We start from the raw sequence: 25,599 nt of genomic DNA, 5'->3' as shown, positions 1-25,599 counted from the left end.
GGTAATGGGGAGGGCACGTTTTGCATGGAGCACTGGGTGTTGTGCAAAAAGAATGAATACTGTTACGCTGAAAAAATAAATAAAATGGAAAAAAAAAAACAAAAACAAAAAAACAAAAACAAAAAAAAAAAAAAAAAGATGGGATTGGGAGGGAGACAAACCATAAATGACTCTTAATCTCACAAAACAAACTGGGGGTTGCTGGGGGGAGGTGAGATTGGGAGAGGGGGAGCGGGCTATGGACATTGGGGAGGGGAGGCGAACCATAAGAGACTATGGACTCTGAAAAACAACCTGAGGGTTTTGAAGGGTCAGGGGTGGGAGGTTGGGGGAACAGGTGGTGGGTGATGGGGAGGGCACGTTTTGCATGGAGCACTGGGTGTTGTGCAAAAAGAATGAATACTGTTACGCTGAAAAAAATAAATAAATAAATAAAAAGGGGGAAAAAAAAAAAGAAATGGGCAGAGGACATGAACAGACATTTCTGCAAAGAAGACATCCAGATGGCCAACAGACACATGAAAAAGTGCTCCACGTCACTCGGCATCAGGGAAATACAAATCAAAACCACAATGAGATATCACCTCACACCAGTCAGAATGGCTAAAATTAACAAGTCAGGAAATGACAGATGCTGGCGAGGATGCGGAGAAAGGGGAACCCTCCTCCACTGTTGGTGGGAATGCAAGCTGGTGCAACCACTCTGGAAAACAGCATGGAGGTTCCTCAAAATGTTATCTTTATTTCTATATTCTTTGTTTCTCTATGATGTGTCTAGGCATGGGTATATATTTATTTATCATATTTAACACTAAGAGTGCACTTTTTTTTTTTTTTTAAGATTTTATTTATTTATTTGACAGACAGAGATCACAAGCAGGCAGAGGCAGGCAGAGAGAGAGGGGGAAGCAGGCTCCCCGCTGAGCAGAGAGCCCGATGTGGGGCTCGATCCAGGACCCTGAAATCATGACCTGAGCCGAAGGCAGAGGCTTAACCTACTAAGCCACCCAAGCGTCCTGGGTGTAGAGATTCTTAAAAATAAAAATTTTTTTCTTTTTATGTTGGTAGATGGCATATTTATTTGATTTTATTAACAATTTGGAATTTTTTAATTCTAGTGTTTTCTTCATCTTTCTGTCCTGAGTATCTAGCACAGTGAATGGCATGTAGTAATTATTGAATAATTTGTCACTGAACAGAATTAAATCATACTGTTTGCTGTGATATTTGATTTCTTCTTTTTTTGCATACAACTTAGTGTTTTATGATATAGAATTGCTCAGAGTAAAGTAATAGTATGCAGTATTTTTCTTACCTGAATTTTCTTTCCATGAGATTGGAGTACTAGAGTTCTACCTCCTAAATTTTTGGTCAGAATTACTTAGATTTTTTTTTTTTTATTGTGTTTAACTCTAGAAGGGTCCACATAAGTGCGATTTCAGATTATTGTTGCTTTTATCATTGCTGTTATCAATAAACATCATCATAAACTACAGTCTCCACATTGAATACTGGCTAAGAGAGCAAAGATTTTCATGAAATACTATTAAATAAAACTCTTAAATCTGGTATACATACACTGCAGCCAGTAAGTCCAAATAGTTTAACTCTGTTACTCACTACCTGTAAATCTCACTCAGAGGGTAGAAAGACTACTATTATCCAAAGGTATTGCTTATTACATGTTCAGCCTGACATTTTTTTAAATTTTTAAAATTTTTTTATTAACATATAATGTATTAGCCCCAGGGGTATTTTTAAATCACCAGGTTTACACACTTCATGGCACTCATCATAGCACATACCCTCCCCAACGTCCACAACCCAACCACCCTCTCTGTACCCGCCCCACCCCGGCACCCCTCAGTTTGTTTTGTGAGATTAAGAGTCTCTTATGGTTTTTTCTCCCTCCCGATTCCCTCTTGTTTCATTTATTCCTTTCCTACCCTCCAAACCCCCCATGTTGCCTCTCAACTTCCTCATATCAGGGAGATCATATGATAATTGTCTTTCCCTGATTGACTTATTTTGCTAAGCATGATACCCTCTAGTTCCATCCACATTGTTGCAAATGGCAAGATTCATTTCTTTTCATTAGTCTGACATTTTTCAGTGGATGTGAACTTGTTCGTTAAAGTCGGCTGGTTGACAGGCTTTCAGTAAATCTCAGGTATACACAAAGCCAATGATGTACTTGGGGTTTATCAACTTACCATTTTGAATATGTTTATTTCCCTATAACAGATATAGCTTTAATAATCCAAGTTTTATATAATCTTGGTGGCAGTCTAATTTAGAACATCTCAGATCACAAGTGCAAACGTTATAGATTCAATCCAACTTCAGACAAATTAAATGAAAGCTTGGCTCTTTGACCAAGGGGAACCCTCGGAAGACCCACAAGAAAGGTGTTTGGCTCTTTCTTCACTGCCCCTTGGAAAAGCTTTTGGTCTTTGCATAGAGTTTATGCACTTCCTCTGACATACAGCATCATTATATTTTTTTGTATAGCCATGTTTATCTTTAACTTCTTTATGATTCTGTCCTAGAAGTTGTGCTTAAAGAGTTATTCTCCTGCCCTTTTTTTGTAGTATTTTATGGTTATATGCTCTTTATATTTGATGCTTTAATCCATTCAAAAAATATTAGTGTATAATGTGAGGCAAGGACACCATTTGTTTCCAAATGACTTACTCTTTATTCCATCACTACTTACTGAATAATCTACTTCTATATTGACTTGAAATAAAATACCAAATTTTCATTTATATGCTGAGATCCCTTTCTGTGGTTTCTGTTGTTTTCTTTCATTACTTTGCCACATCCGTTTTTTTGTTTGTTGGTTGGTTTTTTTTTTTTTTTTTTTCAAGTTCCAAGAAGGCTTTATTACACGGGGGGTGTGAGGGTTCAGTCCTTGTCTGTCACTTTTGTCATGGCGGTGAGGACGTTACTCAGCTCCTCTCTCTTTCTCTTGGCATGGATGTTTGCCCCTACTCTTTTCTTGATGAACTTGAGGGCGTGCTTGTCCTTGGAGAATTGAGCAGCTTCATGGCTCACCGTTCATAGGGAGCGAAGCCTCCCCCCTCTCGGATCATGTCCGCATGAACTTGGTGTGCTTGGTGAGGCACCCATGGCTGCGGCTGTGCCCCAGCTTGCTCACGTTCTTAGTCACCTTGTGGCTCTTGTTGAGGCCCACGGCCATGGGGTGGGGCAGAGCCATGGCTGGTGCTCCGCAACTGCTCCCACGGCAGAAGGGTGCCATATTGTTTTAATTCTTAAAATTATAGATAATACCTTTTTAGTTTGGAACCAGACTTTGCCTCACATTAGTCTGCTTTTAAAATATTTATTGAGGGCACCTGCGTGGCTTAGTTAAGCAACTGCCTTTAGCTCAGGTCATGATCCCAGGGTCCTGGGATGGAGACCCACATAGGGCTCCCTGCTCAGTGGGAGGCCTGCTTCTCCCTGTTCCTCTGCCTGCCCCTCCCTCTGCATGTGTGCTCTCTGTCAAATAATTAAAATCTTTAAAAATAAGTAAATAAAAAACTTTATTTAAAAAATAATAAATAAAATAGAATATGTGTTGACTGCTATTAATTTTATTCCAGGTGAATTTTAGAATCATCTCATTAAGTTGTAAAAATTTTTTAAACTATGGAACTTTGATTGCAAATATAATAAATTTATAATTAGTGGGGGAGAAATTTGATTTTTTTAAATTCCCATACAGAGATATTCTACTTCCCTGTATTTTTTTTTCCACTTTCTAAAGTATTGTGAGTTTTTTAGATGTATATGTCAGTCAGTCCACGAAGAAAACTTACTGATTACCAATTATGCACTAGTTAATAAGTCAGAAAGATTTTGGAATTATAGTTGTAAAAATATTTATAAAAGTAATAAATCAATGTCTCCACTCATAGAACTCATAGCCAAGTGGGGAATATAGACATTAAATGAACTCTTACAAATAATTAAATAATTGCCAAGTATGCACAGTGCATGAAGAGGGGTATTATTTATTTGTAGTATTAATTCATGATCCCAGAATAATGGCCTGTTCAATTGAGACTATTCAAATGAGAGTGGCATATTTGGGTCTCCTGCTAGATGGTCCACTTACAATGTACTTATAGTAGCTTTCCAGGGAAGGCCCTTCCCTTAGAGCAAAGTGAAGCAGCAGTGATAGGTTCTAGTGGTGAACATAAATATAAATATCAAGGGTTGGCCCACAGGCATGGGCTTGGCTTCCCTCCAGATCTCTGGCACAGACTACATACAGTCTCTTAAATTTCACTGTATTTTATTCTGTAGCATATTGGTAAATATTAGGTGAGGGAGGCTAAATTATATTGCTTGTCAATTTCTGTGGTATAAATATTCCTTCTATAGCTGATTCCAGGCTACCAATGTGAAGTCAACTGACTTGTAAAAAATCCTGATGATTTAAGATCTCTCAGGTGAGCTCAAGTATACCATTGGAACCTGCCCCTCATCCCCCACCTCAAGGTCCTGTCCTCTGGTTTCTGCTTGACCGCACCTCCTCCAAAGTCATGCCCCATCCCTGGTCAGTCTTGTCTATTCCCTCAAGCTCTTTGGAAGGCATACATTTTACTCTCTTATTTTGCATGTTATGCCATAAACTGACTTCTGCTCTCCTCAAAGGATACATTTTGTTGTGAACACCTTAATTTAGAAGTTAAAAGAGAACAAAACAATACTATGTCTTTTCTCTTTTCTTCTAGCTGTAACAATCCATTATGCGCTGAGGCAATGAAGATGTTGCTAACTGACCAGGGAAAGAGTCAGGAAATTCAGACAGTCGCAATGATTAATATTGTAAAAGCTTAGCTTACTGCTTAGAATCAATGGATACCTTTCACAAATCCGTTGATAGAATCAAGTCATTTAACCAGTGCCCATTGATTGCTTAAAATATGTGGTAATCTGTGGAGGGAAGTCTCCTCTTATTTTACTCAGGGGAGAGTTTCATGAGGGACCATCCTCTGATCAGCCATTTCATTCTCTCACCCAAGGAAATGTTTGGGGAGTTGTAGGCATTCCCTTTATGTCAGAAAATTGCTGAGTCACTGTATGTGTCTGTCCTTGGGAAGTGGTCAGTCTGTGAAGGATGTCACTAGGAGGCACAGATCCATCATACAGCTCAGTATAATGGTAATGAAAGACATATTTGGAAGGCACAACAGAAGACATCTCAGGAAACTTCATTCCTTCATTCTCCTTGGTCTCTCTTCTGCTAACTTTGACTTGGAGGTAATAAAAATGATGTACAGAGATGCTATAAAGCCCCTGTCTCCCATTTTTGACCAATGAAAGGTAGACTGGCTTTCCTTATATCTCGAATTCTCTTTGGATCTTGGGTTATTGCATTGGTGATGGAAACAGGCTTTCTGTCAGCTTTTCTGAAGATGTTCCAGTGGCCTGCAGGTTGATTCTGAGTCAATGATGGATGAAAACTTGGAGGCTTTGTTTCTTATGCCCATTTAGCTTTCAAGGAACAGATCAAATTGAGCTGTCTGACAGCTAGACTTTTATTTTTTGAACATTAGGGCCTGTTTGTCACAATGCTACAGTCAGAATTTTTTTTAAAAATTGTATTATTATCTATTAATCTGTCACAGCTGCTAACTCGGGAAATGAATGGGTGAGCTCTGGTGTGCTGCCCTGGCCAATGGCTCTGTTCCAAGGAATCCCGAGGGGCCTGGACAAATCAGAAGCAAAGCTCCTCCCTGGGTTTGTCAACACCACTGCCCAACAAACAGATAAACTCATGATAAGAGAAGCCAATAACTCAAGAGATAAGGATTTGGAAAAGAGAAAGGCAGAAATTTATTTCGGGTGCTGGCAGCTGGAGGAGGTGGCAGATTCAAGTCTTAACAACTGACCTCTCCACCAGTAAGATGGACACCTAGAGTTTTATAAAGAAAGATTAGGGGCAGGGGGTTGCATGCAAGAGAGCGGGTAGAGCATGCAATCATAGATGAGGGTCAGTACGTTACCATGAGGTCAGGGTCACGGGCAGGGAAGGGGACCTGTGAGGTGGAGTCTTCTAGACATTCCATTGCTATCAGTGCTTTGTGGTCTGGTGTCTGGAATGTTTAAAACATGTGGTAAGAAAGAAGCACAGAGGATTTTAGTTGGAGCATGAGTTAAGCTGTCTTATCTATTTCTGGTTTTAACTATTGGAGCCTAAAGTTGAGCAGGAGGGCTCACTAACAGCATCCCTTATTTTTCATCTCTGGTCCTTCCTGAAGGCAGCTTACTTCTTATGGCTAGAACTCTGAAGACCTTTTCCCTCTTAATCAAAAAAGAGAAAATGGGATGGAATAGGATGACTCAGAATTCAGCCCTACCTCTGACCACGTACTTATTCATCCGGAGAGGCAATAAAGAACATTGTTGGATCTTAGCAAAAAACTGTCTGGAATAATCAAAGAACCTGTGTCAAAGCAGTCCACCCTGCTGACTTAGCAGGGCCTTCTCGTTCTTGCTACTCTGCTGATTGATGATAGACTACAGGACAGAGCTGAGATTGTTGAGTTTCCTTCTTGGATAGCATTCAGTAGTGGTGCACTGTCCCAAATAGCTCAGCCTAAAAATTTTCCCTTAAAATTACCTTCATACAAGATTTCCAGGCCCTTTGCACACTTGCCCTGGTTGTTGTATCCTTTGTACATATTGCTCTGGTGTTCAGCACTCCAAGGCATTAGTAGATACGAACAAAAAAGAACAGAGGGGAGACAAATGAGATAAATGTGTAGACACCATATGTGAAAAGTTGCCTTCTTCTATGCATGCTATTTTGCCAGTGCTCCTTCTAAAGGATGGCACCCCTGGTTTGACAGAACATAGTGAAGAACGCTGTGTATTCATGACCCCAATAATCTGGCTATTAAATAGTTTGTACACTGACCGGGCTAAATACATTGATCTGCTCATCTTTACTTACTACCAACAGTATGATTAATAGTAATTATAATAATTATTATTCTACCAACTAAATATAAATATTATTATACCACCTAAACATTATTATACCACCTAAATATACCACCTAAATAAAAAATAATTATTATTATACCACCTAAATATATTATACCACCTAAATATATTATACCACCTAAATATACCATATACCATATGAAAAAATTTCCTGAGCACCTTTCATGTGATACCTAACTCGATGAGGTAGATAATAATAGGAATATAACCTTTACCAAATTAGGATATAATTTACTGAAGGCCGCATATCTCTTGAGTCAGGAATCCAGGAATGGCTGTAATATATTGTCAAACTCTTCCAGAGTATTTATCCTTTTATTTATTTATTTATTTATTTATTTATTTATTTGAGAGAGAGCACAAGCAGGGGTAAGGAACAGAGGGAGAGGGAGAAGCAGACTCCCTGCTGAGCAGGAAGCCCAATGTAGGGCTCGATCCCAGGACCCTGAGATCTTGACCTGAGCTGAAGGCAGATGCTTAACTAACTGAGCCACCCAGATGCCCCTTTCCTCATATTTCTTTCAATCAGTTAATTTTAGACTTTAAAGGAAATGCTTTTAAAAGCCATAATGTTTGCATACCTTACTATAAATCTGTGGACTTTAAATTGGATTTAACATGTATTTAACGTGCTAAGACATTGGTAAATCCAAATATCTATTTCCATCTGATACAAACATGAAATTACCTTACAAGCTGTTTGATATAAACATGCGTGTACCTCACCTCACCAAAAAGTTGCACTGAGATGGCAGAAAACATGAAAATGGGGAGGGGGACAGTCCATAGTGTGTTGAAGGCAGGGAGGGTATTGAGGAAACCACAACAGGAATGGATTTGAGGATGATACGAAGCATATGGATCCAGATGACAATGAATCTGAATTAAGCAGCCTACATCCCAGGTACAAGCAAAACATAGGATTCTGAAAAGAAAATTAGAAGCAGAAGTGAGCCCATGGGCTATAGCCTGCAAGTTAATCAAAGTTCTATGGAACCACTGATCTTAACTTGCACAGTGGCTGTTTCCAGTCCGCCCCCAGAATAAAGCTGTGACCACAGCTTTTCAGTTTGGGAGGTTACTAGGGAAAGCACAGCAGAGAAGAGGAAAGTTGTTAGGCAGATTTCAGTCCATGCGTTCTCCACCAATAACATTTTCTACTGATTTAGTCTCCTCCCCGCCTCCCTGGTACTGAGGGGGACACCCTTCCAAATGGAGATTTCCCTTCTACCTGTAAATGTCTCCTGCAAAAGTGTGACCTGTATTTGGTTTTCAGAGTCTCTCATGTGCCCACAGTTTCTTAAAAAAATAACCACCTTAAAATAATCAGGATGCCAAAGAGTCATATCTCGGGGTGGCAAAATTTGCTTCCCTACCCCTTTGAAATCCTCAGAACATCCTAAGGCAGTATGTTCTTCTCAATAAATGATAATGAGGGGCACCTGGGTGGCTCAGTGGGTTAGTCTCAGGGTCCTGGGATCGAGCCCCGCATCGGGCTCCCTGCTCAGCAGGGAGTCTGCTTCCTCCTCTCTCTCTCTCTGCCTGCCTCTCTGCCTACTTGTGATCTGTCTGTCAAACAAATAAAAAAATAAATGACAATGAGAGCCCTGCAGTTATCAGTATTATCAGTATAGACAGACAGAAGGGTGTTTAATGAAAATATTGGTTTTATTGCATGTGTTACCCCCTTGGTTTTCATCATCAATTTTAATTGGAACATTAACTATACTTTGTAGATTATTGAAATGTTTGCTTATTTGGAATATTGTATATTAAAATATATGTGGGGCACCTGGATGGCTTGGTTAAGCGTCTGCCTTTGGCTCAGGTCATGATCCCAGGGTCCTGAGATCAAGCCCCGCATTGGGCACTCTGCTCCGTGACGAGCCTGCTTCCTCCTCTCTCTCTGCCTGCCTCTCTGCCTACTTGTGATCTCTGTCAAATAAATAAATAAGTCTTTAAAAATATATATTTATTTAAAAGGGATTCTTATATGTTAAAAATCTGTGATTCATATCTTTTAACATTGGGAGATTTATGAATTACCCTTGAGGTTGCTGAAAAACAAAAGTTAACTGAGTAAATTTGAAAATCTAATTGGCTTTATTAAATGATTCATGAACCAGGCAGCATCCCATCTAGCAAGTGGAGGGGAGCTCAGAGGAATTGCACAACATTTTTATAGAATAAGGGTGGGGGCAAGAAAGTCACTAACAGAAGAAAAGGTTTTTCCAGACAAGGTAACTTTCCCTGAGAGGGAAGTTCAGGAGGTCTTATCAGGCAGATCACTTCATCTTCTTTTCGGGGAGGGGGAGATGGAGAGGGCCATGCGGCAGACACTTTGCTTCTGATAGGAAAATTCCTGACTGGTTCAGGTTGAGACTAAGACTACATTTCTGGGTGAAGTTGAAAATGCAGTCAGATCAGCTATTAATCACCAGTTTGGGAATTCAGCCCAAGTGGCACCATTTTGGGCTGGTGGTTTTGTAACTGGGGCATAGGGGAGTAAGAGCCCCTGGCTCACGGTCCCAAACAGACCATGTTCAGACACTCACTGCTGATAAAATCCGAAGGCAGAGAAATGAGTGGTGATGAAACCAGAAAGGAATTGATTTCAGTGAGGCCAACACCAGAAGACAGTGGACTAACATTGCAAAGTCTGTCTCCAAAAAGCCAATAATACTTCCAGGTTTACACAGGAAAATATGGGGCAAATGTGGGTGGGCATGTGCAGGTTAAATCCGTCATTGTCTTGGAGTCAGTTACGGGCAGGGTCTTGCTGGCTCTGGGCAGACGCTATGGCTTGAGGCAGTAGAGTCTGTCTCCTGCCTGCTCCACGCCCCAAGATGGAAAGAAGAAACCAAGCAGAAAAGTTTGAGGTCAAAACAGAGACAGCCCGAGTCCTCTTTCAGTTTTCTTTTTAACAATGTCCTATGTGTTAAACTATTACTCGTTTAAAAACAACTGAAGATAATTTATTTTTTTATTCTTTTTTTTTTTTTTTTTTTGTATTTAGGATTTGGAAATATCTCACCACGCACAGAAGGGGGGAAAATATTCTGTATCATCTATGCCTTACTGGGAATTCCCCTTTTTGGTTTTTTGTTGGCTGGAGTTGGTGATCAACTAGGGACCATATTTGGAAAAGGAATTGCAAAAGTGGAAGATACATTTATTGTAAGTATAATCGCCTTTTAACTACATATGTTTAAATTTTTTTAAATTTTTCTAACACCTCAGGTATGAGTAGACAATCAAGTTATTGGGTTTTCCATAACCTTTTATATGTACCTCTATTAGCATGTAACTCACTTCATATTTTTGTAATTAATTTGAATGAATAAATTAGTGCATGGGAAAAAAAAACAAAAAATATGCAGAAATAAAGTAGAAATCTGACAATCTTAGCTTCCAATTCCAGATGTCTTGACTTGCTGTATTCTCTTAAGCTAGTTATTTTACCCTGAAATCTCCATGTGGTCATTTATACAATATGAATAACGGTACTGGCAATGCAGAGGCACTTTGAGAGTTAGAGGTAATAAATAAAAGCTTGGGGCACCTGGGTGACTCGGTCAGTGAAGTGTCTGACTCTTGGTTTTGGCTCAGGTCACCATCTCAGGGTGGTAAGATGGAGCCTCCAGTCGGGCGCCTCACTCAGGACAGAATCTGCTAAAGATTCTCTTCCCCGTGCGCCTGGGTGGCTCAGTGGGTTAAAGCCTCTGCCTCTGGCTCAGGTCATGATCCCAGGGTCCTGGGATCAAGCCCCACATCGGGCTCTCTGCTCAGCGGGGAACCTGCTTCCTCCTCTCTCTCTCTCTCTGCCTACTTGTGATCTCTGTCAAATAAATAAATAAATAAATCTTAAAAAAAAAGATTCTCTCCCTCCCATTCTACCTCCCCACTCCACCCCACCCCACTGCTGCTTATTTGCGTGCACTTTCTCTTTCTGTCTCTCAAATAAGTAAAAATCTAAAATACATACACACATACATACTTAACATAGCTAGTAAATAACTGACAGTGTTTTCTAATTTAAAATTTGCTTTGGTACCTTTGTTCATTGCTGGTGGTGTTCTAAATTTATATAGCCCTTTTGTGAAGGACATTTTATTTAGCAAACACGATAAAAGTGATCATATACTTTAATTCAGTGATGTCACTGATAGAAACTTATCCAAGGGATGTAATTTAGTAGAACCAAAAGTAATATACACGTCTTAAGATGTTCGTGGCTGTATTATACTCAATAGAAAAGGATAAGTAAAATGAAAATGGTTTTATTAGAATGGTAAATGAAAAATAGTAATAATACCACAATGATTACAAGTTTTTATTCCTGAAGAAAATGACCAAGAAAATAGTTGCACGAGAGGGGGGGTTGTAAAGAAGATGTTACTCCCATCATCTGTGTTACAAATACATTTTATTTACTCTTCAATAATCTCTTCATCTCTTCACAAACATTTCAATGAAGTATTTTACATGTAATTCTCCTGATAAAATAAGTCTACTGAGTATTGGTTTTTCAATTTATAGTTCCAGTTTCTAGCATTAGTTATGTTTCCAGTTCCAAATTCCCTCTTAGATATTTCTATAGTTGGAACAGAATAGGTTGATGATTGTAAAATAGGAATTTCGTCCCATTCTGGGTAATATGCTTTTCTTATATTGATATTAAAAGTATCTTGTATTTTTATTAATTAAGAGGGAAGATTAGTGGCATCAACTTGGTAATGATGAACTGTTCCTTCATTCAACAAATTTATTTTGCTTAATTTTTTTTTATATTTGAGTATAATTGACATACAACATGACCTTAGTTTCAGGTATACGACTTCGTGATTTGACAAGCTTATGCATTATGCATTATGCTCCCCACAAGTGTGGTTACCGTTTGGCCCATTGCATTGCTATTAGAGTATCATTGACTGTTTTTCTTACAGTGTGCCTTTCATTCCCTTGACTTACTCATTCCATAACTGGAAGCCTGTATCTCCCTCTCCCCTTCACCCATCTTCCCCATTTCCCCCCTCTCCCCGCTTCGGGCAACCATCAGTTTGCTCTCTGTATTTATACTTCTGGTTCCGCCTTTTGTTTATGCATTTTTCCCCCCAAAATTTTTGGGTGCCCACTGGTCACCAGGTGATGTTTTTCATGCCGCATCTACATCGGTGCTTAAAACACGGCCTGTGTCCTGGCGGTGAATTCATTCCAGTGGTCCTGATTCCACGCTTGGTACTAGACGCTGTCGTGAGAACTTGACCAACATGAGTTCATTTAAATGTCACATATGTGATAAGGACGGTAGGCTAGAGAAAGTTTTTTTTCACTTTCCATTGTGTGGTTTCATAGATCTTTATCTCTAGGAAATTTTCAAGTTCTAAAACTCAGTGGGTTTTATATGGTGGGCATGTGACCTGTAATTTTCATAGCAGATAGGACAGAACCAGTTAACAGATGGAGAATATACAGTGATTAGCCTCAAATGAAGATTCGGAGATAAACTGCCATGTGTACAAACGTAGTATGGGATACGGGGGAGATTCTTGAGAAGAGAAGAAGGTTGAAAAGACAGCTGTAGTGGAAAGGTGTTTAAGATTCAGCCTTGCCTACCTGTCAGGCTTGATCTATTTAGTTGTACAGTTTAAGGCCACAGAACAGAGAGACAATTCATCTGGTTCACGGAGGAATCAACTATGGACTTTAAGTCTGTTAGTATTTCAGTGTAATTGGTAGAACAATGATAGGAAAACACAGGAGTGAGGAGGAAATTTTTCATAAAATTAATCATTTTCTCAATTATCAATACAAACTATTTTGTCCATGGGTCAGTTTTGTCTATCTTCATATATTTCTAGAATCTATTTGGCCCGCAGTCAGTAGTATGCCCACAGAATAGAAATATTTCAAAAGTAAATCAGGTAAACAAAGAATGATGTACAACTGAAACTATGCTCAGAGCAAATTAATTTATTTCAAAAGCATTTTGCCTGTTGTAAAGCTATGTGCACCGTCATTGGTATTGATTGTTTTGGGTTCTTTGTGTTATGCCCAATTTTTATAAGACAACTGAACATTCATTATAAAAGGGGAAAAAAATAACGACCTCACTTGCGAATTTGCTGAGAACGGGGTATTAGGTACGCCCATGGTCAATAAATCTCAATCAGTGTCTCTCTCTTGCTCTCTCCACTCTCATCCTTAGAAGTGGAATGTTAGTCAGACCAAGATTCGCATCATCTCGACGATCATCTTTATACTGTTCGGCTGCGTACTCTTTGTTGCCCTGCCCGCGATCATATTCAAGCACATAGAAGGCTGGAGTGCCCTGGACGCCATTTATTTTGTGGTCATCACTCTAACCACCATTGGATTTGGCGACTACGTGGCAGGTAAGTGTTTTTCCTGGCACCGACCCTGCTCTCCTAACCCGTGTCCTTTAGTTAGACCTTCCACTCAGGTGTACAGCACAACCCAGTGTCTGTCTTAATTTCCCAAGCCTGCTGTCATGAGCCAAGTGCTCCAAAAGTGGGTGGCTTTAAACAAAAGAAATTCATGTCCTCACCGAATTTCAAAATCAAGAGGACTACTGAAACATGGTCCCTCTGAGACTCTAAGTGGAACCCCTCCTGGCCTCTTCCAGCTCGTGGACGAGGCCATCCGTCCTTGCCTGTCCTGCTCCATTACTCCCATCTCTGCTTACGACATCACACGACATTCCTTCTTTCTGTGTCTCTGTCCCTGTGTCCAGATTTCCCTTTTCTTACACGGACACCAGTCATACTGGACAAAAATTCCTCACTGTACTCCAGTACAAGTTCAGATGAACTAATTACATCTTCAGATGTTCTGAGGTACTGGGGATTCGGACTTGAGCATACCGTTTTGGAAGACCATTTTATCTATAACAGGGACAGAGAGACGAAAGAAAAGTCATTCTGGGACACTGGAGGTAGACAGAAGGGTGCAGTTGGAACATTTATTTTCATTCTAGAAAAGAAATTTGAGTTGCTGTTGTTTAGAATCTTATATTCGCACCCTAATTTCAGAAACCAGACAATCTGCCTCTAATTTTTGTTTTTTATGTATTTATTTTTCTTTTACTGTTAGACAAATTCAAGTTTATCTTTGCTCTTTTTTACTTAAGCCTTTTCATGTCTCAGTTTTACACCTGCAAACTTCAGAAGATGTTCTAAGCTACTTTAAACCTTCTTTTCTCTAAGGTATTTATCCCATTTAATTTTCAGTTCTCAGGACAGTATTTTTTACATTTACCAGTATCCACACTTTTTATTCATGATTTTTGGTATTTCCTTTTCTACATGTTATTACAATTGCAATTTGCTTTATTGTTGTATCTCTTGGGTCTTAAATTCTGTGACTTTAACTCCCTCTTTAGCATTTATATTATCCAGTTATCATTATTGTTCTAATTCCCATTTTAAATAAATTGTAATAACGGCGGTAAAAGTAAGCACAATGGTGTTCTATCTTGGATCATTTTGACCAGCTCTTGAAAATCTAAACCATTCTTTTTTAGAAAATCTAATTTCAAGTATTAGAAAACTTGCTAACCATATAGTAGGAATGTGCCCTTAAACTTCACAGGATAAACTCACCAGCCTAATTTAGCTTTATGAGAGTTTTATACTTTCTGGCTGTTCACTGTTCTTTCTTGTCCCAAAGTTCTTAAATGTTTTCAGAAAAAATATTTTGCACAGTTCTATAAAATCTCAGAGAAGGCTGATAGTTCATCTGTTTCTACTGATTTGTTAATTAGGGTTTAATCTGGCAAAGCCTCAAGCTGCCTTTGAGGATGCACATGCTTTCATGAAGGAAGCATATTTGTAGTTCCTTATAGGAAGACAAATTTCTGCCCTAAAACACCCATTTTTCTACCTCTGAGGGTGTATGGTTAGCTTAAGTTGAAGTGGAAAAATACATTCGTGTAGGAGAAAGTAAGACAGTGAGATGATAACAAGATTCAGACTTGGGATATGTTAACCTTGGCCTCTTGCACTACTTTATAAATATCATTAACAAGGTCTTGGAGCAGCTGTGGAATAAATAGGTATTTGGTGAGGAGTCGAAGGCCAACAGCCTTGCACTGCCTATGTTATTTTAATTTTTAATAGTAACGCAACATTTTATTTATTTTTCAGCTTTGTTGCGATATAACTGAAAATAAAATTTAAGGGGCACCTGGGTGGCTCAGTGGGTTAAAGCCTCTGCCTTGGGCTCAGTTCAGGACCCTGGGGTAGAGTCCCACACAGGGCTCTCTGCTCAGCAGGGAGCCTGCTTCCCCCTTTATCTCTCTGCCTGCCTCTCTGCCTACTTGTGATCTCTGTCTGCCAAATAAATAAATAAAATCTTAAAAAAAAAAAGAAAATTTTAGATACTGAAAGTGTACACATGGTGATTTGATATAAGTATACATTAGGAAAGGATTTCCACTGTCTATTAATTAACACATTAACATATCCAATCCTTTCACATAGATGTCTTTTGAGGGAGTGGGAAGGGGTAAGAACATTTAAGTTCTACTCCCAAGAGATTTTAGTAATACAATACAGTGCACGTGTTATTTGGAGAAATTGACAGACTCCTTCAGTCTAGTATGTGTCCTGGTCTGATAAAAACAAAAACAAAAAAACCCTCAAAGATTATTAAAAAAAAAAAAAGTGGGTGGAATCCTAAAATAATGTTGTATTTGTGACCACAGTATAAAGTGGCTTAGAAAAAAAGGAACAAATATTTTTACTTTATGGTTTTGTAGAAGATTGAAAAATAATACCTTTTTTAAAAAAAGATTTTTTTTATTTATTCAGAGAGAGAGAGAGACAGAGAGTGTGAGCACGTACAAACTGGGGGAGGGGCAGAGAGAGACACCCCGCTGAGCAGGGAGTTCCGGGAGGGGCTTGATCTCACAACCCCTCATGACCCTCTCAGATCATGAGCTGAGCCAAAATCAAGGGCTGGAGGCTCAACCCACAGAGCCACCCAGGCGCCCCACCTATTCTTTTTCTAAAACTTACCTCAAGAGATCAGCACTTTGAAACTGGCTAGATCATATGGGGCTCTAAATAGCCACTGGAATAGAAGAGTAGTTCACTAAGAACGTCTTGTGTGTACGCGTGGGGACCCCAAATCCAGAGTCCTGACAGAGCACTATAGGGGAACGTGGTCGCAAAATGATATTTGTGTGACATTGTCATCTAATAAACATCTTTATTATTACTAAGATTTTATTCTGTCACACCCCTTGCTAAGCCCATTACTGGGATTTTATTTTTATTTTGCAGAGGAAGCCATAGAAAGCACTAGAAATATGCCTTGCTAATAATTAGCTAAGGAAAGATTAAGGTGGCAAATGCTGAGAAAGATAACATAGAGCAGAGTTCTTACCTACCAAGCAGGTCCCTGTGCCCAGGGAGCGGTTTTGGAAGGAGATGTGGCAGAGGCTGGTAGGAAATGTGTTCTCTTAGCAAGGTTCTTTGGAAAAAAACAAAATCTTGAGTTCTTTTTTTAAGGACCTGAGAAAAGAATTGCCTCACTTAATTCAATAGAGTACACGCAGTGTTTGCTTCTGGGTAGCTTGTGGCCAAGCAGCAAAAGTCAGCTACTGAGCAAAAGGCAAGCATCCCATTTGGGAAACAGCAGTTGTCTCCTTTGTAGAACCTTCCCCTTTGAGATTCCACGTCACTACGGATAGTACTGTCACTTAACCTTGGTATCTTTGCCAAGGAAAAGCAGGAGACAGTGCTCTAACTTGAATCTTCCCGTCTTTCTATTGGGCTGTAAATACCACAAGAACACAAAGATACACGTCCAGCAAGGCACCCTCACCGTCCCATGCCCTTCTCACACCTGCCAGCCCTGCTCTGAATGCGGTGAAGGTTCAGTCACATTGTTGTATGGAACTCCTTGGAAGATCAATTAAAGAACATACTCTTCAGACTGATGTTATTAACGGAGAATAAATCTTGCAAAGTGATGTATGAATGTCTAGGATGCAGGTTGTCATCTTGGTGGGATTATTACAAGCATCTCGAGAGCAACAAGTAAAGACACGTGGTGTTTTAGACCAGAACTCTGAAGCAGAGAGCTCATCTCTAGGGTATAAGCAAGAAAGTCCATTCCGGGTATATTTTCTGCCATGGGAGGCAAACAAGACAACTCCTGTTTCTGTGTATTTTTAAGCCTCATTCCTTACTTTCTCTTCTTTCTATGTCATAGTGTTCATGATATAATATATAAGAGCATCATAGATTTTTTTTTTTTTTTTTTGAGAGAGAGAGAGAGAAGGAGTGGGGAGAAAGGGCAGATGGAGATGGAGAGAGAGAATCTTAAGTAGGCGCCACACTCTGCAAAATGCCTAATGTGGGGCTCGATCTCACGACCCTGAGATCATGACCTGAGTTGCAACCAAGAGTCAGACACTTAAGCGTCTGAGCCACCCACGCACCCCAAACATAACAGACTTCTGATTTATAAACACACACATTTAAATGTGTGTGTGCAAAACCTTTTCACTGTTGGTACTATTGAAACAAAATCATTTACAGACCACTAGTAAAGACAGGATAGACAGGGTTCAAGTTTCCTTGTATATGTGACTAAAAACAGGAATTCCGCATTTAGTAGTTTTTCTGCAGCAAAAGACCTGGAAATTTTAATTTTATATTCATATTTATGCAAGGAAGGTGTCTTAGTGGCTGGTTGATTCCCTTAGTGGTTGGTGTGTGCTCCTTCCAAATGGGCTTTTTTGTTCGCTCACTAGCTCTCCATGTTCTAGAACTAAAAGATTACCCAGGAGGCCACAGGCAACTCCCACGCTTACTTTACACATGAATAAACAGATTCCTATTACTAAGACTAGTGCTTGCACATAGTAACCCATCCCAAAAGGTGAAGAGAGGCAAACTCAATTATTTAGCAAAGTGTCATTTACTTGATTTTAGCAGTGCCTGTAATTTATCATCAGATTACTCAGGGAAGTTAAAGTAACTTTAACAGCAAAAATTATGTTTGAGAATTAACCGTTAATTCCTATGGTCTGTTTCTTAACTTTTGCCATTTCATTTTTCATGTAATGAAAGGTCTGGTGATAAATTGTTAAATCATGCTTACCTTGTAGACTGAGAGCTAAATCAGTTTTTCATTAAAACCTAAGCAGTAATATTAATTATGTGGAAATGTGTGACAGATTGAATTCTATTTATACAGGCTTGCCTCTATGACTAGTCTTCCAGGTCCATGGTTTTTGTTTTTGTTTTTAAATGGTGATTCTTCAAATTTGGAAAGAAGTCAATTAATTACCAAATAAAATGCAATTTAAAATTCTTTTCCAAAACCAGTATCTCCTTATATATGCTCTTGGGGTAAAAGTGGGTCATGCAAGCTGAGAAAAAACATGGCTACATCTTGTTTAGAACCTGCCTAAAGAAGTCCTCAAAAAACACCCCTTTTCATAAACCAGGTTTGTTCATAAGACATAATTTGAATGAGTGAAAGTCAGATGAAAATTTATATTTCACAAAGCAGTGTCCTCATATTACCTATTCTTCTAATAAAAAACAGAAATTTTAGCCAAAAATTTAGATGTTCTGAGAAATCCTCATGGTTAATCTTATGAAAATACATTTTCCATCACAGCATAAATTTAATTAGCCATCCAAATATATCTTCTTGGAATTTGGAGCAGTGAAATTTAGTATTTTTCGTTGAATAATGAAATTTTCCATATCTCACAGGTAGTTATTGAAGGTGTAGGGGCCAAGGGCATGCTGCCCCCAAGGTGGGCCACTTTGGCACAAAGATTATTTCGAGTTAAAAGTACTCAAAACGCAATAGAGGCAGGAAAAGCTCTCTGCCTACCCCACAGCTGCCTGAATACATTTCTCTGGAAATGAGAGTCTATACCAGGAAAAGAGCTATTAACAGAGACTCCCCTTTACCTAAGAAATTTACCTGCATAATAGGACAACCTTTGTTTTTCCAAGGATCTCCTCTCACCCTCCAGGTAATGGCCTTCTTCCCCTTTGTCTTCTTAGACCCCTACCCCTCTCCTTGCTCATAAAATCTTCATTGTCTTTGGAATTTCCTATCTCTATGGATTCCCTGCCCGTATACCTAATAAATCTGATTTTCCCCCTGTTGAATCTGTCTCATGTCAATTTGGTTCTAAGTCTAGGTAGAAGGACCGTAGGGCAGGGGAAGGTCTTCCTTCCTGACCAAAGCTTATGGAGTTAATAGGCTTTAGGCTTAGTATCTTATGCTCCTCTATACCAAGGTAAAATTCTTCTGGAACTTTTACCTTTACTAAATTTTCAAATTTTCACAGGTGTATAATCATTTGTCGTCACATTTTTTTTTTAACTTGGGAAGAACATATTTATCTATCTCAAGATTGAAGTTTTCGGGGCGCCTGGTGGCTCAGTGGGTTAAAGCCTCTGCCTTCAGCTCAGGTCATGATCTTAGGGTCCTGGGATCGAGCCCCGCATCGGGCTCTCTGCTCAGCGGAGAGCCTGCTTCTCCCTCTCCCTCTGCCTACTTGTGATCTCTATCTCTCTGTCAAATAAATAAATAAATAATCTATTAAAAAAAAAAAAAGAATGACGTTTTCTTGGAATTATGTTTTCAACGTCATTATCGGAAAGGAAGATTTTAGTAAGCAAACTATTGCTTTTCCCTACAACTGAAAATATGACTCATTCAGTGGAGTGCTCAGAGCTTGCTTAATGGAGGGGAATTTTATCATGAAAACATATAAATCTCTGTTGGAAAATCAAATCATGGCAGGCATTTCGGTTCAAAACAGTTCTAGCAGAGACCCTCTAGAAAACAGTTCCTGGTGTTGCCTGACGGTTTTGCAACTGTGTCAGTGGCCAGTTCGTAAACTTGCTGTTATTGAGCTGATCAATAACGGTAAAAATTTGCCAGAAATTCACCAGATAAGAAGGAAAGTAGCTGGTGAAGAGTAAGGTCTACGGAGGAAGAGTCACCCCCCAACCCAATGTCTCGGAAAAATCATTTTTATCAGAAAGGGAGGGTTTCTGTGACTCCCAGGGAGAGGTATTATATGATCATTCTCCTGTTTGTGTAGATATTTAGCGAGCAGCGAGCATATACTGCCTACCAGACACTGTGCTTGGCACTTAGTGATAATGACGGCTCTAGTTCCTCTCCCTTGGGGACAGAATGTTTGAAATCTGGGAGCAAAAATTAAATTCAATAGGGAATTTTTCTTCTCTTCCTGGTAGTCCTTCTGTTTTATAATACAGGAAACTACGGCAGAGAGCCTGGCCATCCCCTGATCGAGCCAGCGACTCTCAGAGAACTCACAACAGAATGGAGAGTGTCTGCATGATGAATTAAATGGGATTTGACCCAAATGGTCCAGAAGTCCTAGGATCTGGGGACAAACCGAGAAGTTATTTAACTTTTCAGATTCAGAAGGAATCCTTAGAAGCATTGTGGAAACACACAGGAAAAAAATGAGAAGGAAAACATTCAGTGATTTATAGTTATGGCTTAGTGAGACAGGCAGTAAATCGTACTAAGTATAATGAAAAAGGCTCCAAATTGCTCTAAATTGAGACTTTAAAAGGTAATTTCTAGGTATAACAATTATGCACATCTTAAATACTATAGGTTTCCATCCTTGTAAAGGATGAGTGAGTGATAATATTTTGATTTTTCTTTGTGATCATGAAACCCCAGCTCTTCTAATGGCTGTTTTCCTTAATTTAGACAAGTACCTAGCAGGAAATGGACAACATGTTGAATGCTGAAATTAAAAATCCAAAAAATATAAGTTCAAATACTAGAGAGGTTTAGTTACCATTTTTTGTCTTTTATTTTTCTGACAATAGCATATGAGAAGTTTGGTTTAGTAGGTGAGCTACAGTTTAATACTGAAGCGATACCTTCCATTTGTAATAAAGAAAGCAGAATTTGCAACATTATTGAAAGGGCCTCTTGGGTCTTGAAGCCCTGAAAAAATTCTTCATTCAGTTAAATTGCTTTACTATAAAAAAGATAAGCATGCTAAAGTAGAAAATAAGCCCCCCCTTTATATTAAGGTGGAATAGTTTTATTTAATAAAAGTAAAGCTAAACAAAAAAATTAAAATCAATATTTGATATCTAAACTAAAATACTTAAAGACCAGTATAAAAAAATGATGCCCACTTTCTTTAGAATAAAGTTCTATGTCTGTATCTATATTCTATAATATAAATATCATTTTAAACCAGAGGACGGGGGCTTGGCATTGATGATTTTAGTTCAGAATAGCCAGATGATTCTTTAAATCTAGAATATATCTTCTTTTTTGTTTTCTTTATAAATATTCTGTGGTTCAGAAGCATCTCAGGGAAAGAAAATTAAAAGTAGGAGAGGGCTTCGCATACTCAAGTTTTTCAGTGCAGAATAGGGCCAACCTCTGGGAGCTGTTGGAATGAGGACAGACGCAAGGTAAGAAAGCTCCTGATAAAACAGTGATGTGGGAGAGCGAGGTTCATGTCTCAAGAACCATTCTTCTTGTCGAAGAAGGAATCTTGCGGACAATGGAGCGTGAGTAAAGTGATAGAAGTTTATTAAGGATACAGGGAAAAGCTCTCAGGAGTCAGAGGGGTTATAGGAACTCTGATACCTAGTGAAGAATGGTCTGATTGGTTTCCTTATCTCTGGTTTCTTTTCATCTCCCCCATTTTGAATCTTGTGAGCCTGATCCCGTTGGCCCCTACCTATCTCCCTACCTAGCCCCACTGTCCCTTACTTATTCCTCCCCCCTGGAACAGTAACCCTAGGGATGGCATGATGACCACTCGGGCTGCTTCCTGCTGAAATGGGGCAGCAGCCTGTGTGGCAGTTAGAATCTATCTAGGGCCCATGATATGGCTCCAGTGGGTCATGATGGACAGCAAAGGGGACATGCATCAGCACATGCAAAACAATAAACATAAAACAAGTTATTGTGCCCCAAATTATGAATACATCCTTTACTAATTTTGTCAAATAGATCAATGGATGTTTTGATCTTATTTAATTGATCACAAATGTCCCCTATTAATTGGGACACCTTGTGGGAGTTATCTGTAATGTGAAAACCACATGAGAGGAAATTCCTCACACCCCAAATGGTGTAGCAATAGTAGACAGAGAGTAGTGGCTCAGTCTCAGGAAGCCCCTCTCCCACTTCACCTAGGTTTTGGCTGAGTTTGCCTAGTGCCTGGGAAGTATCATTTAGAGTCTGGCCGAGCAAGCATACTGTTTTGCTTATTTTATGTTGTAGTCCTATCCTAAGTCCTGGAAATCCCACAGTGAGCTTTGAGGCTCTTTTTACCAGGAGGGTTCCTCGATGCTTGGCTAACGTCTTTGTTTGTCATTGTACCTCCGCAGAGGTGACTTCCAGGATAACCATGACTAAGGAATAAAACTGTCAAGAAATCCTCTTTGAAGTCTAGCTTGAGCAGTCCTCTAATTAAAAGGAATCACTGGCAAGTGGAAGAAGACTTGTCTTGGGAGATAAGGGCATCCCCAAGTGCATTATCCAATTGAATCATAAAGAAAGTGGGCTCATCATTTCCTTAAGTCCATAATTAACCCCATGCAGTGGGGCACCTTCTCATTTTAAAGGAGCAACTTCATTATCCCAGCCACACAGAACTGGTCAAAGGGCTAGCTGAATTACATAAATGCTGGGGAATAATTCCATTTTTTTAGTTCAAATAATCATATGCCTCAGGGGTCCCGTTGTTATCCTCCCAGAATAAAAAGCACAAAGATTGTCTATATGAGCTATTTTGGCAGTTTCTCTGAGGTTTACCTCAAGTTGTCTAGCTAAGGTAAATAGCATTCAGACAATCAGAGCTAAAATTTAACATCCGCAAAGGTATGTTATTGAAACGTGATTTCTCCCTCTATGGTAACCATCATTTTTAAATCAGAGATAGCCAAATCAGGACCAATATGTTTATAAAACAAGTCCAGTTTTAATAAACTTGGCCTAATGATTTACATTAGCTCAGCAAGAATAATGAAAGATCTTACAGAATTATTATCTTTTTGAATCTGCTTTGCTGGAACTTTTTTAAGGAATCACTAGGTTGAACTTTGAGTAGCCTCTCCAGGCCAGAAGCCAAGCCAACTACTTGCCATCAGACATGCCTGCAATGTGGGCAGATTCCTCTTCTGGAGGTCCCTAAAGATTGTCTATATGAGCTATTTTGGTACAGGAACCCGCCAGGAAGTGACATTCTTTACTCATCTGGTGAGGCTGCTGGGAACTCTGTAAGCAAGGTATCAGGCCCGCAGTTCCAAAGGGCTTTATGGCTCCAGGTTTCATAAAGTCAATCTTAGCTCCTTAGAGCTGTCTGGCCACATCTGAGTCTATGCATGTCTTTCTCAAAGATGACATTCCAATCCAAGCCTTAGTAAAATAACCCATGTTTCCAATGGTATCCTGTTACAAGGAGAACAGATTCTTATTGAACTTATGCAAATGATTATGTTTGCCATGGAAGAAAGCCTATTGAGACCTTCTGAATTTCAGAGGATTTAGGTATCCAGAAATGTTAAATGCTTTAATGCTTTTGTTTACACATGAATACTTTATCCCACTTTTGTAAGTCATAGATACCTTGAGAGACAGTTTCCTCCATGTGGGAGAGCAAACATTAGAGAACCAGCAGTGTTTCAAATAAGAGTCACAAAACTATAATCAACTTTTAGTTCATTTAGTCCCATGTTACTAATTCTTATTTAGTTTGAATTCAGCCTTAGTTCTAGAAATTCCTACCTATTTCTCTTTTAAAGATACCGAGTACCTATATTTGTCCTAAAAATCCTTTATATGAATCTTCTTGAAGATGGACCTCTTCTTGCAAGAGAATAAGAACAATTATAAATGACAAAAATTCAAAATGGATATGGTTAAAGATTAGAACTTTAAGAATTGCTTATCATCTCTAGAATAGTTATAGCATTTACTGGAACAATACAACCTAAGGCCTATCATTTGTTTAACAATTCTTCCAGAGTAACTTAGCATAACAAATAAAGCACCTAATGAGTTAACGAGACCTCGTTTACAATTTAAATCTTGGAAAAGTTAAAACCTTAGAAAGTTTTAAAGCATATGCCTAAATAGGTTTAGGGAATCCTCAAAAACCTGATAAAGGCAAAACAACTGTGTTTTCTGGACAAAGAGAAAACAGCTGTTTCTTTTTTTAAAGAGCAGATCAATTAATTCAAGAAAACTCTGTCGTTTGAACTGAGAGAAAGCAGACTTTCAATCTTATACACATACTTTAAAATCCATTTATTTCAATCTTAGTCCGCTCTGACCACATTTAAAATTCCTCTCCAAAAATGACCCTTCACAAACCTCTAACTTTCCTTTGCATTCATATTTTGTCCCAAGCCATTTCTCTTCAACCCGTCTCATTTAGGACAAAATTACCTTCTTTTACCTTCAACAAAAACGAATTCCCATTCCTTCTTTCTTACGTATCTCCTACTTTTCTACATGCAGAGTTGTTTTCCTTATGTCTATCAGTTTTAATTACATTTAGCAGAATTTTGCATTCTTAGACATCTTAGTCTCCAGCGAAAACTAAGTAGTCACCAGTTGTGAACTGTTGCACCAAAACTTTAGACAGCAGATTTGTGATTCAGGTAGGCACAAAGCCTATTTACCAACAGACTTAAATATCCTTAGTTTCTTTGCGATAAGTAGTCAAAAGCACAAACCTACTTCTGGTAATCAGTGATTTAGCACTTTATCCTATTTGGAAAAGTTCTAGATCTCCAATGATTTTAATGCCATTTGTCATCCGAACCAAACTTTAGTTTCAGGTTACTAAAGACTTTGAAAATGATCTTAGCAATTACCCATGAAAACTTGGGAGAACAGACAATTAAGCATCATCTTAAGTCATCTTTTTGCTAATAAATTGCAGCAGAGACAGCATGAACTTATTTGGCCTTCAACAGATTTTGGTGGAATAGATGTTTCGTATTTCATGCTGATAATCTTAAAGACATGTCTATTTTAATTAAAGCAACAAACTGAAATTAGTTTAAAGACCAAGTTGTGTTCCACCCGGGCCCATTTTTATTTATTTATTTTCTTTCTTTTTTAAAGATTTTATTTATTTGACAGAGATCACAAGCAGGCAGAGAGGCAGGCAAAGAGGGTGGGGGGTGGGGAGCAGGCTCCCTGCTGAGCAGAGAGGCCAATGCGGGACTTGATCCCAGGACCCTGAGATCATGACCTGAGCTGAAGGCAGAGGCTTTAACCCACTGAGCCACCCAGGCACCCCACAACCGGGCACATTTTTAAAAGTCCGTTTGTTCCCCATTGTCAATTTTACCGAGATCCTGGGGGCGGGGAATCTGAAAGGAGCAGGTACCACACCCAAGGTGCTAAGGAAAAAGGGGGAGAGGGATGGGGAGATGGAAGAGGCAGAGGGCAGCCAGAAGGCAGAGAAAAAGGGTTCCCAGTTCTGAAGCTCATCCACTCGGACAGATGAGCAAAGGCCATGTTTTCCCACCAAGTGGGATTAGG

At 39.1% G+C, this 25,599-nt stretch overlaps 1 protein-coding gene and 1 pseudogene across 3 annotated transcripts in view; one reads left to right on the top strand and one right to left on the bottom strand.

The window, feature by feature from the left end:
• Positions 1–25,599, top strand: part of KCNK2 (potassium two pore domain channel subfamily K member 2) — a 221,474-nt gene that overhangs the window by 139,083 nt on the left and 56,792 nt on the right. For all 3 annotated transcript variants that reach the window (XM_045981939.1, XM_045981940.1, XM_045981937.1), the window contains exons 4-5: positions 10,040–10,200; positions 13,232–13,418. In XM_045981939.1, the coding sequence (XP_045837895.1) occupies positions 10,040–10,200; positions 13,232–13,418 (348 nt within the window). The remainder of the gene's footprint in view (positions 1–10,039; positions 10,201–13,231; positions 13,419–25,599) is intronic.
• On the bottom strand, positions 2,908–3,220 carry LOC123928200 (annotated as a pseudogene).

This window comes from Meles meles, chromosome 17 (assembly GCF_922984935.1).
Source record: "Meles meles chromosome 17, mMelMel3.1 paternal haplotype, whole genome shotgun sequence".
NCBI lineage: Eukaryota > Metazoa > Chordata > Mammalia > Carnivora > Mustelidae > Meles > Meles meles.
This window is presented reverse-complemented; position numbering and strand designations above follow the sequence as displayed.